This window comes from Etheostoma spectabile, chromosome 14 (assembly GCF_008692095.1).
Source record: "Etheostoma spectabile isolate EspeVRDwgs_2016 chromosome 14, UIUC_Espe_1.0, whole genome shotgun sequence".
NCBI lineage: Eukaryota > Metazoa > Chordata > Actinopteri > Perciformes > Percidae > Etheostoma > Etheostoma spectabile.
In genome coordinates, this window is record NC_045746.1 from 21,945,040 (window position 1) to 21,960,165 (window position 15,126).

Here is a 15,126-nt window from a genome sequence, read left to right on the forward strand (position 1 = left end):
CCCCGATGGAGTCTAGACACTGGTGGGGGTGGCGAAGGAACCTGAAGATCAGACCGAAGAGCGTCCCTCGGGAGGAAGACCCAGGATGCCTTTGGGCGACGATGACTGGAGGTGGAAGAGGAGGTGGAGGGTTGCACGCTTTTCCTGAAATGACAGCTGACAGCAGCAGGGAGAGGACAGAGTTAAAGCAGGGTTGTGATTGGCCCTCGGAATTCGTGGCCGATTCTGTTTGGTTTAACAGGAAGGTGAACACCTCCAACAGCTGATTGGATTCAGGAAGAGAGCAGTGATTAAGGGTTAGGTCTTCCTGAAAGGATTACAATACTCAGGCTACATTGTAGAACACTTTGACCCCATGTTGGTGAAGTTGAGCTCAGTTAGATCATATTCATCAATTCACATTGATGATACAAGAAAACAAATCAAAAGACACAAAAGAGCTTTTAGCTGAGGAAATGCACCCTCTGAAAGCAAAGTACCATCATGCTATGCTGCTATGCTGGCATAGTTAAGGACCCAGGTATAAATAATTATTTTGAAATGTTAGCTGTAATGCATGAGTCACCACTCTTTAATAAAAAAGGAATACAAAAATTCAATTTAAAACAGTATTTAAATAGAAGCAAGGCAAAGCTTCTTTGATCACAGGCGTACACTGTAACAGCTGTAGCTCGGCCTCCATTAAATCAGCACACTGACAGCTTGATACCTGGTTTTTATCAACCTCTAGCCCAACCGCCCAGTTTAACCCTATTGTACGTGATATGGTTGTCTGTTCATGAAGAGCAACGGGTTTGGACAACATATGGGAGGAAAAGGCGACGGTGATATGTGTGTCCTTGGAGGACCAAGAAGAATGGCAGGAGCTGGGCTGCAGCGCTCCGCAGCGGTGTACTCTGAGGTGGATGTTTTATGAGACGGAGAGAAACTGTGTGGCTGACCCCCAACCGTGAGCCTCTGCCCTACCACACACACACACACACACACACACACACACACTCAACTACGCATTCGTCAGTCTGATATGCTGAGAGTGGGTGTGTATACAGTTTACTGCTGATACGTGCTCTTCACGATTAAACCAGTTTCATTAAAAATAAGAATAGGGCTGAACACATCCTTTTAACCACAGGTTATTTTTCTCTCCATAAAATAGAACTGGAAAAAGAAAAAAGCTCCACTTGCAGCAACAGATAACGTGAGCAGCATGTATTTCTCCATCATCTTATCAACTCCTCTATAGGGTCTTTTACTGGTTGAGGTATTTGGGAGGTACTGTATATGAGCTGATCATTTTCAGAAGGGAGACAATTCTCGGTTAAGGCTCACCGGTGGGCGATGTCTGTATGAATTACACCTTCCATAAAGCTGTAATAGGAAGGACAATCAGCAGCTTGTATCCGTGCAGCCTTGCAGGGTATTTACCTTTTTATGTGGGTGTAAATTTGACATGTGCCAAGGACAAGCCTCTTTCCAGATGTCGTTCCTTTTTGTATTGACTCATATATAATAGTACAAACTCATTGCCAAAATGGAACAAAAAATTAACATCTGGGCTTGGCGGGGTCATCCATGATGGTCCAGAAGCAAAATCTAAATAACATGATCAAAATAAAAGATTGTGAACATCCTTTCAAAAGCATATACATGTGTGTGTGTATATACTATATATATATATATATACACACACATACATACATACACACACACACACACACACACACACACACACACACACACACACATAACCCAAATGGTCAAACCCAAACGTGAACACATGAACAATGAACATAAGTTTATAGCACCACCAAATCCATCAAAGTAAGAGGGAAGCATAGTTATCAACCCTCATGTTGTCCTCGGGTCAAATTTGACGTGTTAAAAAAAAAAAAGGAAAACTATATCAGAAGAATGGGATGCCGAAATATGATCATTTTTTTGTATGGAAAAAGCAACAAAGACACTGGAAGACTACGTCAAAAACATCGGAAGAAGTGACAAAACGTCGGAAAAAAAGACCAAACATCTGACAAAAGCTATAAAAAAAACTGAAAAAAATAAAAAATACGGGAAACAAAATAAATAAGGGAACAAAAGAACGAAAGAGTTTTTTCCATGGTCGACAGGACAACAACACAAGGGTTAACCATGCAAAGGAAAGACTATTTTTTTTAACATACGCAATGCCTACATAATTACAGAATGTGCTTTCCTTTGAGCCATTAACTTGAACTAGCTGCTGTACAGTATGTAAGGGAAAACCGACAGAGTAAATGTATTATGGGTATAAATCTGTCTGCCTAAGAGCTCTGATTGCTGCTTGTTGGATCTGTCATAACAGCAGCAGTTACATGCAGGACCAGACTGAATTATCAGGCTGAATTATGGGGTTTTGGTGTGATGAAAGAAAGAACAGAAGTGGGTGAACATTTATGAATCATAGCTTTAGTTTTTGAAACTTGGATAAAATTTGTGAAATGTGTGCATGCAGTGTTTCCTCTATGTTGATTCTGTAGTGGCGACCCGCTATGGCAAAATGTCTGCCGCCACGGTATCAGAAACAGGGCAGACGCACAATGTAGTCACGGTTACCTTTCAAATGATCCTGCCGCCGTAATGCACCCCCCGTTGGCTGCTGCTCACATTGCAATTTAACAACAAGTAGAACTATTCAGAGGTTACTGGGCCCGTCCAGTTTAACTCCACATACTGTTGTGTTCAAGGAGTTTATCGTCAAAAGTTCGCTTTCCTCCAAGTCGACTATTAAACCAACAGCTCCACCAACAACGTCACCACGGTAGGTCCGTTCTGATTGGACAACGTTCAACTTGTCTGTTCTATCAGCTCATTGTCCTGATATCAAACATCTGGAAACAATCAGACAAAACAGTAAGTGAGTCAGTGTACTGGTAATATCATATAAATTGATAATAGTCTTTAGATGTAGTCATTTGGGTTTTGGATTCCCATATGAAGAATCATTTGTCATGCATTTTAGTATACTATTTATGAGCGAGTACAGCATTATCTGTATCTGTATCTGTTTACCACATGAATTATCTGTATCCGGATCCGTACTCGGACTGGGCGGGGCCTAAACCGGAAGTGGTCAGATTTAACCCGGAAGTGGGTCGGGTTCTCTTGAAATGTGCGGGGCTTTAACCGGTATGTTATTTAAGCATGCAATTGATATGAGTTGATCAGAAATTGTTATATTTATTGCTGATTTGAAAACTATTTACATGACAGCATCGAGCTTCAGATCAATGGTGTTGTCATGGTAACAAACAAACTATATACAGAACGTTTTGCAACAATGAATACAACACATGCGGTTGCAATTATGAAGTAAAATGTAATGAACAAGAGTTTTCATACTCAATATAACTTTCTTTTTTTAACTTTTTATTTTTTATGATCAGTGTGATTTTTTTTGTTTTTGGTTCTTTTTTATTTCTTTTATTTCCACACAAGGTGTGTGTGTGTGTGTGTGTGTGTGTGTGTGTGTGTGTGTGTGTGTGTGTGTAAGAGAGAGACACAGAGAGAGAGGGGGGGGGGCAGCTGACAGTAAAAAACTCAGTTGCTTGAGTTGACTTGTGGAGTTGTTGTTGCTAAGGAAACTAAGTTATAAAGCTTTTTGCAGCTAAGATGGCTAGGACTAGTAGGCCTAGTAGCTAATGTTGCAAGCGGTTTGTGTGGCGCTGTTATCATTTTAGATTGAATTGTAGTAGGACTGATTCGGGTTAATGACACTAGAGAGTCGCAACTTAATTTAACCCTTGTGTTGTCTTCCCGTCAATATTGAAAATCACCACTTTTGTTGACGCTTTCTATCTATGTTTTAATCTTTTTCGTTTTTATTCCTTTTTTAACATTTGACGCTTTTTTCAATATTCGTCACGTTTTTGATGTTTTAAACACTACGTAACACTGACGTATTAACTTTAGTTTTACAGTTATTTTTGGAATTTAGGGTCAATAAACCTTATTTATAGGAAATTATACCTACTGTTTGAATTAGGAAAGCAGAAATTAGGAATTATTTAGACTAAAATTAAAGGAATGTAATGTGTGTTGATGGATAATCAACTTTTACTCAATACTATGTCAAAACCACTTCAATTTTCTTTTTTCAATGCTATAAAATTGAATAGGACACCCCAAAATTAATGAAAGTAGGGATTTGGACTGTGCATTCAATCATGTTTTTTTGAGTAAATTAAAAGAACATGGATATAGAAAAAACGGGTCAATTTGACCCAAAGTCAACATGAGGGTTAAAGACTCGGGTTAAAGATCGAAGTGAATCACGACTCAAACAGGTTTACTAAATCGCCTCTGCGAGAGAAAACTCAGATTGGACAAACGGTCTGGATTTACCCTGCAGATGTCCCGGTTTCAGCAGGAGGACCCAAATGCAAGACCCTTTCAGGTAAATGTGCAGAGCAAACACACTTTATTTTGACTCTACAACTTAGAAACTACTAACAAACAGGTCTCTCACAGTACCAAGCAGAGACGAACCAACAAGAGACAAGGCAACAGAGGCTAGAAATACACAGACCAATCAACAATAAGACAGGATTGGACAAGACAGTAACGAGGAACAGGTGATAGCAGAAGTGGAGAGAAACTAACGACACAATAGGGAACAGGTGGGAGCAGAACCGGAGGGAAACTAACACAACAGGAAGTGTAGACCATATAAGGGGAGGGGCGGAGACAAAGACACATGACAGACAAGTACCCACAGAGCACATGGAAGACAGCAACAAGCACTAAACACAACACAAAACCCAAATTGGCCACACGAGGGGCACAAAGGCAGTCAGTCACAGCAGGACCCTGACAGCAGAGACCTGAGGACCAGGTAACCATAGTCCTCAGAAATCCACCGGGGGTCAGAACACCAACACAGAGAAAGAGGAAGGAAACAAAAACGAGGAACATCCGGCGGAATTTCCGAGCAATCCCAGAAATTATACTTTTCAATATAGACTATATAATGCATAATACACAATAAAAGTATGAAGATTTGTTTCTGTCCTTGTGCACTAATACACCACAAACTGTGTCTCAATGCATTGATCACTAATTGATACCAACGCCTTGCTGATTAGTGGGACACTTGCTGACAATTGTGGCATTTAGTCGTCACTTTTTTGTCTGTTTTTGTTTTGTTTTGCAATATTTTCTTAACTGCTCTATAGCAATTTCCAGCGTGTGCCAGTGGCTTACATCAAATAAAGACTATTGCGTTACTGAAATCCACACTTGATGGGTACAAATGAAAGCAGAGAGGCTGCTGTCAGAAGCTCCTTCAAATAAATGTCTGGAAAGACGGTATCTGTTCGAGAATGGAGCACAGAGACACGACTGGGTTATGTGTGGTTACACGGAGCACAATGATGTACACACGCACACTAGCACACACAGACAGCAGTCGGAGCAATAAAGCAGCAGAGTTTGTCATTCAAGTAAAGCTGGAAAAGGTCATCCAAACATCTTCTCCCCATGGAGGAGATGTTATCTTAGGAATTATCCCCAGCAATTAAAATGAAGAAGTGCACTGAAATCTTCTGGTAAATGTCACCAAATCTTACTTTGGTGCTGATGTAATTTACAGGCTACATGCTCGGGGTTAGCTGGGCTGAGCTATGGATGTAAAAACACACACACACACACACACACAAATCTGATGAGTGTTAGGAGCTGAAAACCTTTTCCTGTGTAAAACAAGATTACATTTGACCCAAATGTAGTCTCCATTTTTGTAACCAAGCACTTGTTGCTGTGGTGTTTTCTTACTGTTCCACTTTCTATGGTTTGTGCCAGACCAACAGGATTAGTAAGGTGCTTTCAGTTTTGGACAGTGATGTCATTTGGTCTGTTTGTCAATCATCACTTTTGGTCTAGAGACAAAAATTCAACATCTCCCGTTAGAGTCCATAGTCTCGCATTGCCAGACCTTCCTCCACAGCGGTGTGGAGGAGGAAGGTCTCGCTGATCCACACACACAGCATTGAAAAACCTGACAAATCTGACAAATCTTTGTCTTCTAAATATTGGTGGGGGGGGGCATAGGCCTATGGAGAGGATGTAACACGGATGTGAGGACAGAACAAAGCGGGCTGAGTTTCCCCTGTAAGCAGCGCTCCTGCTCTGCATAATTTTCTCATCATCAGGAGCTGTTTAGTATGCTGCGGGTGTAAATGGGAGATTGGCGGGGCACTGGGTGGCAGAGCAGGCCACTCTGTCATTAATGTGCCCATCGCTGTTATCATACGACTAATGACATCGCTCTCAGATGGCATGCTGGGAGCCTGACTGCGGGGAGCCCGGCTCAAACGTCTGCAGGCGTCAACGCCTCCTGTCATCAATTCTACATGTCTCTTCACCAAAAACCGGAGACCTCCCGATAATGTCTTTCACGGTTCAGTCGTCTTACAGGGCTTCCCTCCTGCCTGGCCTTGAAATGGGCAAATTAATAGTTCCTTTGAAACAAATTGGAATTACACCCCTCGATGCCTTAATGTCAGAATGCGAGAGCGATGACGTCCCGGGTCTGACTGCTGATGGAATATAAAGATCTGAGGACAGTGTGAGGCGGTGTAAAGATATGCAGGACACCCCTCCCCCAAACACACACATACACATTCCTCCCTCCCTGCTCAGCATGGACCTGTAACACACTATTGTGTGATCCGTGTGAATAAAGGTTGGAACTAGTGTTTAATTCTCAGCATTAAGAGGGAAACCCTTTGGCCCTGTACTTACTGTGAGACTGAATATTCCCATGAGTCATAATCCAGTAATGTCTGACTTGGTATTATTTACATTGGAACAAACTGTTTCAACCTTCATGTTGTTCTTGGGTCAAACTGACCAGTTTTCCTATAGCAATGTTCTTTTTAATTCCCCAAAATAACATGATTGATTCCACACAACGCTCTTTGGCGAATACACATCTCTACTTTCATTCATTTTGGAGCGTCTTATTCAATTTTATAGCATTGGAAAAACAAATTGAAGTGGTTTTGAAATAGTATTGAGTAAAAGTCGACATAATCCAGTCTGTGATTATCCATCAACACACATTCCTTTCATTTTAGTCTAAATAATTCCTAATTTCTGCTTTTCTAACTCAAACATTAGGTATAATTTCCTATAAATTATTTTTATTGACCATAAATTCCAAAAATAACTGTAAAACTAAAGTTAATAAGTTAATGTTATGTAGTGTTAAACATTGAAAAAAAGTGTCAAAAATGTTGATTTAAAATTTTGACGGGAAGACAACACACGGGTTAAATGAAAGCACTCTAAATCTTTATTTGTTTTTCTTCCTCGTCTGTACCATGTTTAAATACTGTACTTTTTTGGACAGACATTTGTTGAGTATGGAAGAAGATTAGTGCCACGTATAAAAATAAATGAATATATTTGACTTTAAGCTCAAAATACTAACTTTATGCCAGGCTCATACTACACAATTGTTTTGTCTTTCATAATTATCACTATGTCAGACATAGTGCCATAAATGCCTTCCTTGTCATACAACATGTACACATCTAAACGCTGGTATGCTCTTTAAGCAATAGGAGCTATGCTTGCTCAGTGAGACCATGTTAAACATCCTTGACATTCATCCTTGACAGTTCTCAAGGGACTTGCGGTGCTGAAGATGAGATCATTTCACTTATGCCCCCGACAGTTTAGGCAGTCCCAGGATTTCTTTCACAGGTTGCTGTCAATGTCCCATAATGACAGCAGTCTGACAGCGGGTGACACGGTCGTCAGCTGATTACAGAGATCATACATACATGGCCACTGATTATTAAGCATGACGCAGCGTTTTCACCAGACAGTCCAATTGCAGACAGTAATATGAAGATTTAGACAACATTATGGTTAATTTAGATAGACAGACAGACAGACAGACAGACAGACAGACAGTAAATACAATTAATACAATACAACTGCACATTTCAGAGTGGCCTTTTATCGTGGCCAGCCTAAGGCACACCTGTAATAATCAAGCTGTCCAATCAGCATCTTGATATGCTACACCTGTGAGGTGTATGGATTATCTCGACAAAGGAGAAGGGCTCACTAACAGATTTAGACAGATTTGTGAACAATATTTGACAGCAATAAGCATTTTGTGTACATAGAAAAAGTCTTAGATCTTATAAATGCAAAAACAGTAATTTTAATTAGTTCATTTCTACCTCTGTCGACAAGTAATCAGTTTAGCAAAACCTTTTTCTACTTCTCCAGGTGTCACACTGTGAGCTGATGGAGCTTCATCAGTACATCCAGTTATGTGTATATAATCATATCATTTTAAAAGGCAAAGTGTCTCTGTGGACTGGACTTAAAGTGTCCATATTATGAAATAATTACTTTTTCTGGGATTTGGGGTGTTATTGTGTGTCTCTGGTGCTTCCACACACACAAAAAAACTATCCAGGCTGTTTTGAGTGAGATACAGTTTCTGAATGTCCTCTGTCTTTAGTCTCCGGGTGAGCTGTTCAAAATTTGCACGGCTTTCTACGTCACTAGCAAAACAAGGTGGCTAACCGTAGTACATTCTAGCGCTAGCATGCTAGCTTGTTCTCAATGGCAAAACACTGCTACAACACCAACTAGTTGACCACAATCTCCCAAAAGAACTACTTCCTGTTCCTGTTCTGCAGGTATTTCACAAGTGGCCCTGGTCTAGAAGAAGTCTCCCAGTTAATCCTGCCTTGGACTGACCAAAGTTGGAGAAGAGTAATCTAGCTGTGATCTTACCAAGCTACTGCGCATGTGCGACTCCCACCAAAGATAGTATAGAAGTGAGATGTCTCACTCTGTAGCTAAAACAGAAACCATGTAAACTTATTCCGGTACAACCTCAATTATGAAGCTGAAAATGAGCATAATATGGGCACTTTAAATGAATTGGAGGTTCACAGACAAAAACATTACAGTAGGTAGTTGAGTTTATAATTATTATTGGAGTGTGGGGGGGGGGGGTGAAAATTCACAGACGTATGTGCTCTGGACAGGGTTAAAATCATTGGCAAGCATGAAGGTCATCTGTGTCCTATAACGCCTATACTGTGTTATTTTGTCTTTAAATAAATATATGAAACTTTCTGGAGTTATGTAACACTTGTTAACTGCTGTTGTTGTTGTGTAACTGCTAGTGAGGATCAACGGGAGTACATTTCCAGGATAGTTGTCTGACATCTCGCTCATGGCTCACACACCAAATGTCCAAACTACCAAATGGCTAGTTTTGGAGAACAATTAGAGCGTGCAACAAGGCAGGTCTGCTTGGTTCTTTCAGGAAATCATTAAGTTCAGTGTTCATTTCAGGATTTTTCCGCGATCATAATGGGTGTGTATTGCGTGACTTCCAGTGGGCGTATGTCATTGTCGAAATCATCTTAGTCCCTTCAGCATAAACTGCTCCCACGCCCACTAATTTTACTTGTCATACATGATTTAAATGTAAAAACGTAGGTTGTCTTGTCTTGTTTCAGCCAAAGTGTTCCACTAAGCTATAGGACTTATTGTTTCAGAATGATCTGCCTCAGAGCGACAAGGCGGTCGGTGGATCTTTCGCTGACCATAATGATATTTATCTTCATCCCCTCTTGAGCCTGAACGCAGAGTATTTTGAAAATGCAATTGCAGAGTCATTTTTTTATTTGTATCTACACAAATTATATACCAGTATGTTTGCAAAGGCCTTCTGCCGCTCACAATGAGATGATTTGATGAGTTATTTTACTTATGCCCCCTATTGTATAGGAATTCTGAGGCTTCTTTTCACAGGTGCTCCCAGTGTCCCTTAATGGCAGCAGTCTGACATTAAGTCTGATTATTAAGCAGGACGCAGCATTTTTGCCAGACAGTTAAATTACATCTATAGACAGTAATATTTAGATTTAGACAACATTACAGTCAATGTACACACACACACACACACATGGTTGACACACACCACCTTGATGGATACATCTCAGACATTTAATGTGCATCAAGTATCAGTTATAGAGAAGCAAAAAACTTTTGCAGTTCAGCTTTATTGGCACTTTAAGGGATAATTCCAGATTTACTGTGAGAGTGTGACAGTGTTTTGGCCCAACAGTAGTCTCTGGTCAAATCTACTGAATCGTTAGCTCTCTGATAACAGTCGTACGCTATATGTAATCATCACTTCAAATCAACATGACACTTCTCCTAATTTAGAGTAAGATAAGTATCAAGTTACATGTGGTGATTCATTTGAGAGAGTGAGGGCTGTCCACACCTAGAACTACAACAATAACTATAAAAAATGTCTTTTTTTAAATCGTTCTTACTCCAGTGAATGGAGTCTACACCACAACTATAACGACAGGAGAGAACAACATCGTTGGGATCACTTTCGACAGCCAATCAGAATCCATCGGAATTTCAAACATGGCATGGCGCACTAGTGGTGTGTCTATTCCAATCGCTACGGGGCTACGGTCCTACGGTCCTACAGCTCTGCGTATCATACGGTCGGTGTTGTAGTTCCATGTGGCGCTGTGCGCCCGCTGCTGTATTATAGTTATGGTTATAGTTATCGTTCTTGGTGTGGACGGGCTGGCTGTGAACATTTTCAGCTGCTAAACTTTGCGGACAAGTGAGTGATGACTCCCAGGGAGCTCTGGAGCACAGCCAACTAGCAGGCCAGAGAACCAGAGAAAAACAAGAAGAACCCAAAATGTGGTATGTAAATACAATCTCTGAGTAACATGGAAGATTTTAATACAAATCAAATCACAAAATAGATTGGTATATAGCACTTGAAGATCCTGCAAATCCAAGATTTACACTCACAAGAAAAGAAAAAAAAGTTCAATACTTCACATACTGAAAGTGTAAATAAGTGAGAAAATAAGTAGATATTTCAAATGGGAGGGGAAGGAAGAAGATATGTATGAAATATAAAAATAAAATCCTCCAGTCAAATGTCGAGTGAAATGCGTTCGAAGGCGGTGGAGAGCATTTCCCCGCTGAAGTCAGAGTGGTGTGAGAGCGTGCTGTCCCCCCCCCAACCCACACACACACACACACACACACACACACACACACACACACACACACACACTCTGCTAGCTTCATCTTGTAAACAGGACGCTGAGGATACTGTGTGTAGAAACACTGTCTGGTGATCACTAGTGTATGAAAATAGATTGCATGGAAAGTGTTATAAATACATCAGGTGGCGGGGGGGTCAACAGTCTCTGCTGTGGAAGCAGCATGGTGCCGCGTGTGCGCCCGTGTGGCTGGATGCTTCATGGGGTTGTCTGAAATCGGAGAGATGCGTGTCCGTCTGTCCAGCCTCGTTACTAAAAAGTACAAATTCTACTCCTTGAATCTAAAGATAGTGTTTTTGTTTTTTCTCGAAAATACACCTCTGGTTGCTGAACTATCCGGAGTGGAAGCTACCCACTGAAACTTTGGGAGGCTAGTAGAAAGTTAGGTGTGCTGTAGTGAAACAGAAATGCAAAGGCTGGAGGTGAAGCCTTGAATCCGTGAAGCGGGGCAGCTTAGCTTCAGTTCGGAGTCTCCTGCTCGGCCGTTTCCTCTTTCACAGAGTCCTCTTCCTCCAGCTGCTCCTCTTCTTCTTCGTCCTCCTGGAAACACAGGACACATCACACAGTCACCTCACAGAAGGCTGCACTAAACAGTTCCAATTCCATTTCATTTCTAGTATCAAATCACAACAAGTTATCTCAAAAAAACTTTACAGACAGAGTAGGTCTAGACCACGCTCTAGAATTTACAAAGCCCCAACAATTATAGTGTTTCCCCCAAGCATTTAGTGCAGTGGCGAGGAAAAACTCCCTTTTAGGGAGAAACCTCGGAGAGACCCAGGGTCTTGGTAGGCGGAGTCTGACCGTGCTGGTTGGGGGTGTGATGAACAGTGGCAATTATATTAACAATAAAGATAATATAACTAGAAAATGTCACTGTTAGCAACGAACAGGAAGAAAAACAGACCATTTCTCTGTGAAGGTGTTCTAACAACCTAAACTCATTCAGCTCTCTGACTATGTTGGTACTACACCGTGGCCCGTGGGGGAAGCCCACTTTTCTATTTCACCGGGGGAGTGGTGGTGATATTTTTTTGCAGCAGTACACATAATAATTCACGATGATCACGTTACGCAAAAGTGAAATTGCACGTCGCATCAATATTTATATAAAAAAATGTGTATTTAAAATTTCAGGGAAGCCCATGTCTTATTAACGGGAGCCGAGCTCCCCTGTAGTTTGCACCCTGCTACAGACTGCAGGAATACACAGATGTTACCAGCACACTGTCCCCAAGTATTACATTCATGTTTGACAATTCCCCAACCCAAAATTTACATCCAGGGCCAACTCTTAGTGCCAAATTCAGTAGTAGGTAGTTGTTTATGTAGTTATGTAGAAGTGCCTCACATGTTTGCCTTTTCATTAACCATATAGTCTATCTTGCCGGTGCTGGGATAAAACCTGACATCCATTGTCGTACTGCATGTTGTACTGCATGTTGTACTCAACCCGTTCTCACTCCAAACGAGTAAAATACAGATGTTTGGGCAGGGGCTGTCTGCGTCTGATGCGACAAAAAAAGCGCCCTTGGGCGTGTGAAGAACATACTAGGGGTAGCAGCATGTAGACGGGGTTTAGTGAGTAGTATGTAAGGGGGTAATGTATTGTAGGGAGGCTGGTCGGGGGGGTGGATGGGTCAAATACAGGACTTTTACCCAGGAAAGCGGGGTTCATGTCCTTTGTTTGTCCTTAACCGTCCCGTTATTGCGGCGTGTCAGGGAAGCCGCTTTCTTCTTTTTTTTTGGTTATTTTTGGGGCATTTTAGGCTTTACTTTTACAGGACAATTGAAGCCATAAAAGGGGAGAAAGGGGGTAAATTACATCAAAAATCGACACAGGACGTTCACCCAGGAGAGCCTGCGCAGGCACACGATTCATGTAGTTCTACTGGAACATTGTTCAGTTTCAGCAAATATGACAAAGTTAGTTTTAGAAGTCTTAGCTACTGCACCTTTAAACTGTGTCACCCTGATGTCAAACCCAGTGTTTTCATCATCATTCTGTTCTATAGTATGGCCTGGATACAGTTGGACAAAGAATAGAAAATAAATTATGAAACAGCTCCCAAATGTAAACGCCAGTTTTACAGCCAACAAAAAGAAAGTGACACAGAGAGAGCAGGAGTCATGGTGGGCCAGCCGAGGAGCCAGCTGATTTAGTAAAGCAGACAAAGTGAAAGTGACAGTGGTGAGAGCTGCAGCTGTGATTAAACGACTCTGACAGATACAATTATCCCCCCCCCTCCAGAGGTTAATAAACACATCTACACACCAGAATGTGTGATCGCCGGGTTAGGACCCGCAGCCCACAAGGCCTCATGAATCCCCCATTCCTCCAGCTAGTTGTTCCGTTCTAATTCTCTGTCAATCACGGATGCTTTCACCCCCATATGGACTCTTTGTGTGTACTCACATAAATGTATGGAGAATATTTCTTAAATATTGTAAACTTATCCGAATAGACTGACAAAATCTGTTCCATGCCAGCAAAAAATCTTCGAAACCCCCCTCCCACCATAATGCTGTCCCCCAAGGCCAATCACAGACGAGGCAGTTTTTAATACCGCAGCGCGTCCCGGCTGTGTGCTCGCTAATTAAAAAACAAAATACATCTTTTAACAATAGATTGTTCTGGGAATTTTACTGGCAGACTAATTTAACATTAGACCCTGGGGCGAAAAGAAAAGGACATGCAATAGCTATTCATACTTAAAAAACAACAACAAAGACTTTCCCAAGCATTTGGTCTTAAGATTCTCCAAGCTGTAGTTATATCTGAAAAAATTATCTTTGCAACTTTATAACAATAGCTCCATGGCTCTGTGAGGCTGTACTTGAGCTAAATGTTAACAAAAGCATGCTAACATGCTCACCATGACCAGAGATGGCAAAAGTACTCATTTCCAATACTTAAGTAGAAGTACAGATACTTGAGTTAAGTACTGATTTAACTTCTTTACTCAAGTAAAAGTAAAGTACAGGCTTGGAAATTTACTTAAAGAATAAAAGTAAAAGTAGCCTTGCGAATGACAACCATTTTTTTTTGGAGTGCAAGCTTCAGTGGACATGAGAAAAGCTCTTTCTATGCCACTGGCTTTATTTTAAATGGATGTCTGCCAATGGGCCTAAATCATCCCATATACTGTATATGATTATAATGATTGTGACGGAGACGGGGACTCCAGCTTAATAAGATTCTGACTGAGCAGCCAGATATGAATTCAGTTGTGATTCTGTGAGAATTCACAGATCCAGTTTCTCTTTTTTAATCTTCGCCTTAATATTTAAAGGAATCTACATATATGTGTGTGTGCTCAAACATGGCTTCTGGAAAAAAAATAAAGGACAAAATATAAATGACTAAACAGACATTAATTAAGAAGTTCCGCAGCATATTGACCAGGAGTCCTTCTTGATGCCTGCTATCTCAGACATCTCTCTAAGATAAGGCCAATCAGGAACGTCTTGCTGCTTGTCTGCTGAATCTCTGGGATCTCTGTTTTCTTCATTTTCAATCATGTCGCCCTCCATACTGCTACGTGCTAACATTAGCGCCATCAAGCCGCAATGATTTGCCGCAAATGAATGCAGAATGCAGAATCTTTCAAGTCATATTAATGCTGTGTCAAGTGCAACGTACAGTACAGTCCCATCCAATTGAATTGATTGAATACAGTATTGATGACGCAAACAATATTAACGTTACCTCCAGTGAAAGGATTGTAAAGTGGTTAGTGAGGACTAGATTAGGACTGGATTTAAAGCTGATTCTGGTTTCCAACTTTACCCCAGGTGTGTCTGTTAAAACACGGAAGGAGACAACTTCTCTCTTTTGATGCAACGTGCAACCTAGCTAACAGGTGAAGAACACAAACCACAAAATCCCTAACTAACTTACTTTAAATGTGCCAGAACTACAGACCAATACAACCGGCTTAAATGAACTGACAACATAAGTTATACGGCTTCCAGTTCTCAAAGACGCACACACACAATCTCA

At 41.1% G+C, this 15,126-nt stretch overlaps 1 protein-coding gene and 2 long non-coding RNA genes across 4 annotated transcripts in view; 1 reads left to right on the plus strand and 2 right to left on the minus strand.

Annotated features, from left to right (window-relative positions):
• Window positions 1-8,877, minus strand: part of LOC116701555 (uncharacterized) — a 22,358-nt gene extending 13,481 nt beyond the window's left edge. Inside the window, exons 1-2 of the long non-coding RNA XR_004334942.1 lie at window positions 8,378-8,877; window positions 5,252-5,261 (exon numbers count right to left, since the gene is read on the minus strand). This is a non-coding gene — a long non-coding RNA (uncharacterized LOC116701555). The remainder of the gene's footprint in view (window positions 1-5,251; window positions 5,262-8,377) is intronic.
• Window positions 1-12,214, plus strand: part of LOC116701561 (uncharacterized) — a 13,819-nt gene extending 1,605 nt beyond the window's left edge. Inside the window, exon 3 of the long non-coding RNA XR_004334948.1 lies at window positions 12,167-12,214. This is a non-coding gene — a long non-coding RNA (uncharacterized LOC116701561). The remainder of the gene's footprint in view (window positions 1-12,166) is intronic.
• phf14 (PHD finger protein 14) overlaps window positions 10,010-15,126 on the minus strand; it is a 102,728-nt gene continuing 97,611 nt past the window's right edge. Inside the window, exon 18 of one of the 2 annotated variants that reach the window (XM_032535293.1) lies at window positions 10,010-11,663. In XM_032535293.1, the coding sequence (XP_032391184.1) occupies window positions 11,583-11,663 (81 nt within the window). In that variant the 3' untranslated portion in view covers window positions 10,010-11,582. The remainder of the gene's footprint in view (window positions 11,664-15,126) is intronic. The other variant, XM_032535294.1, reaches the window with a different exon arrangement.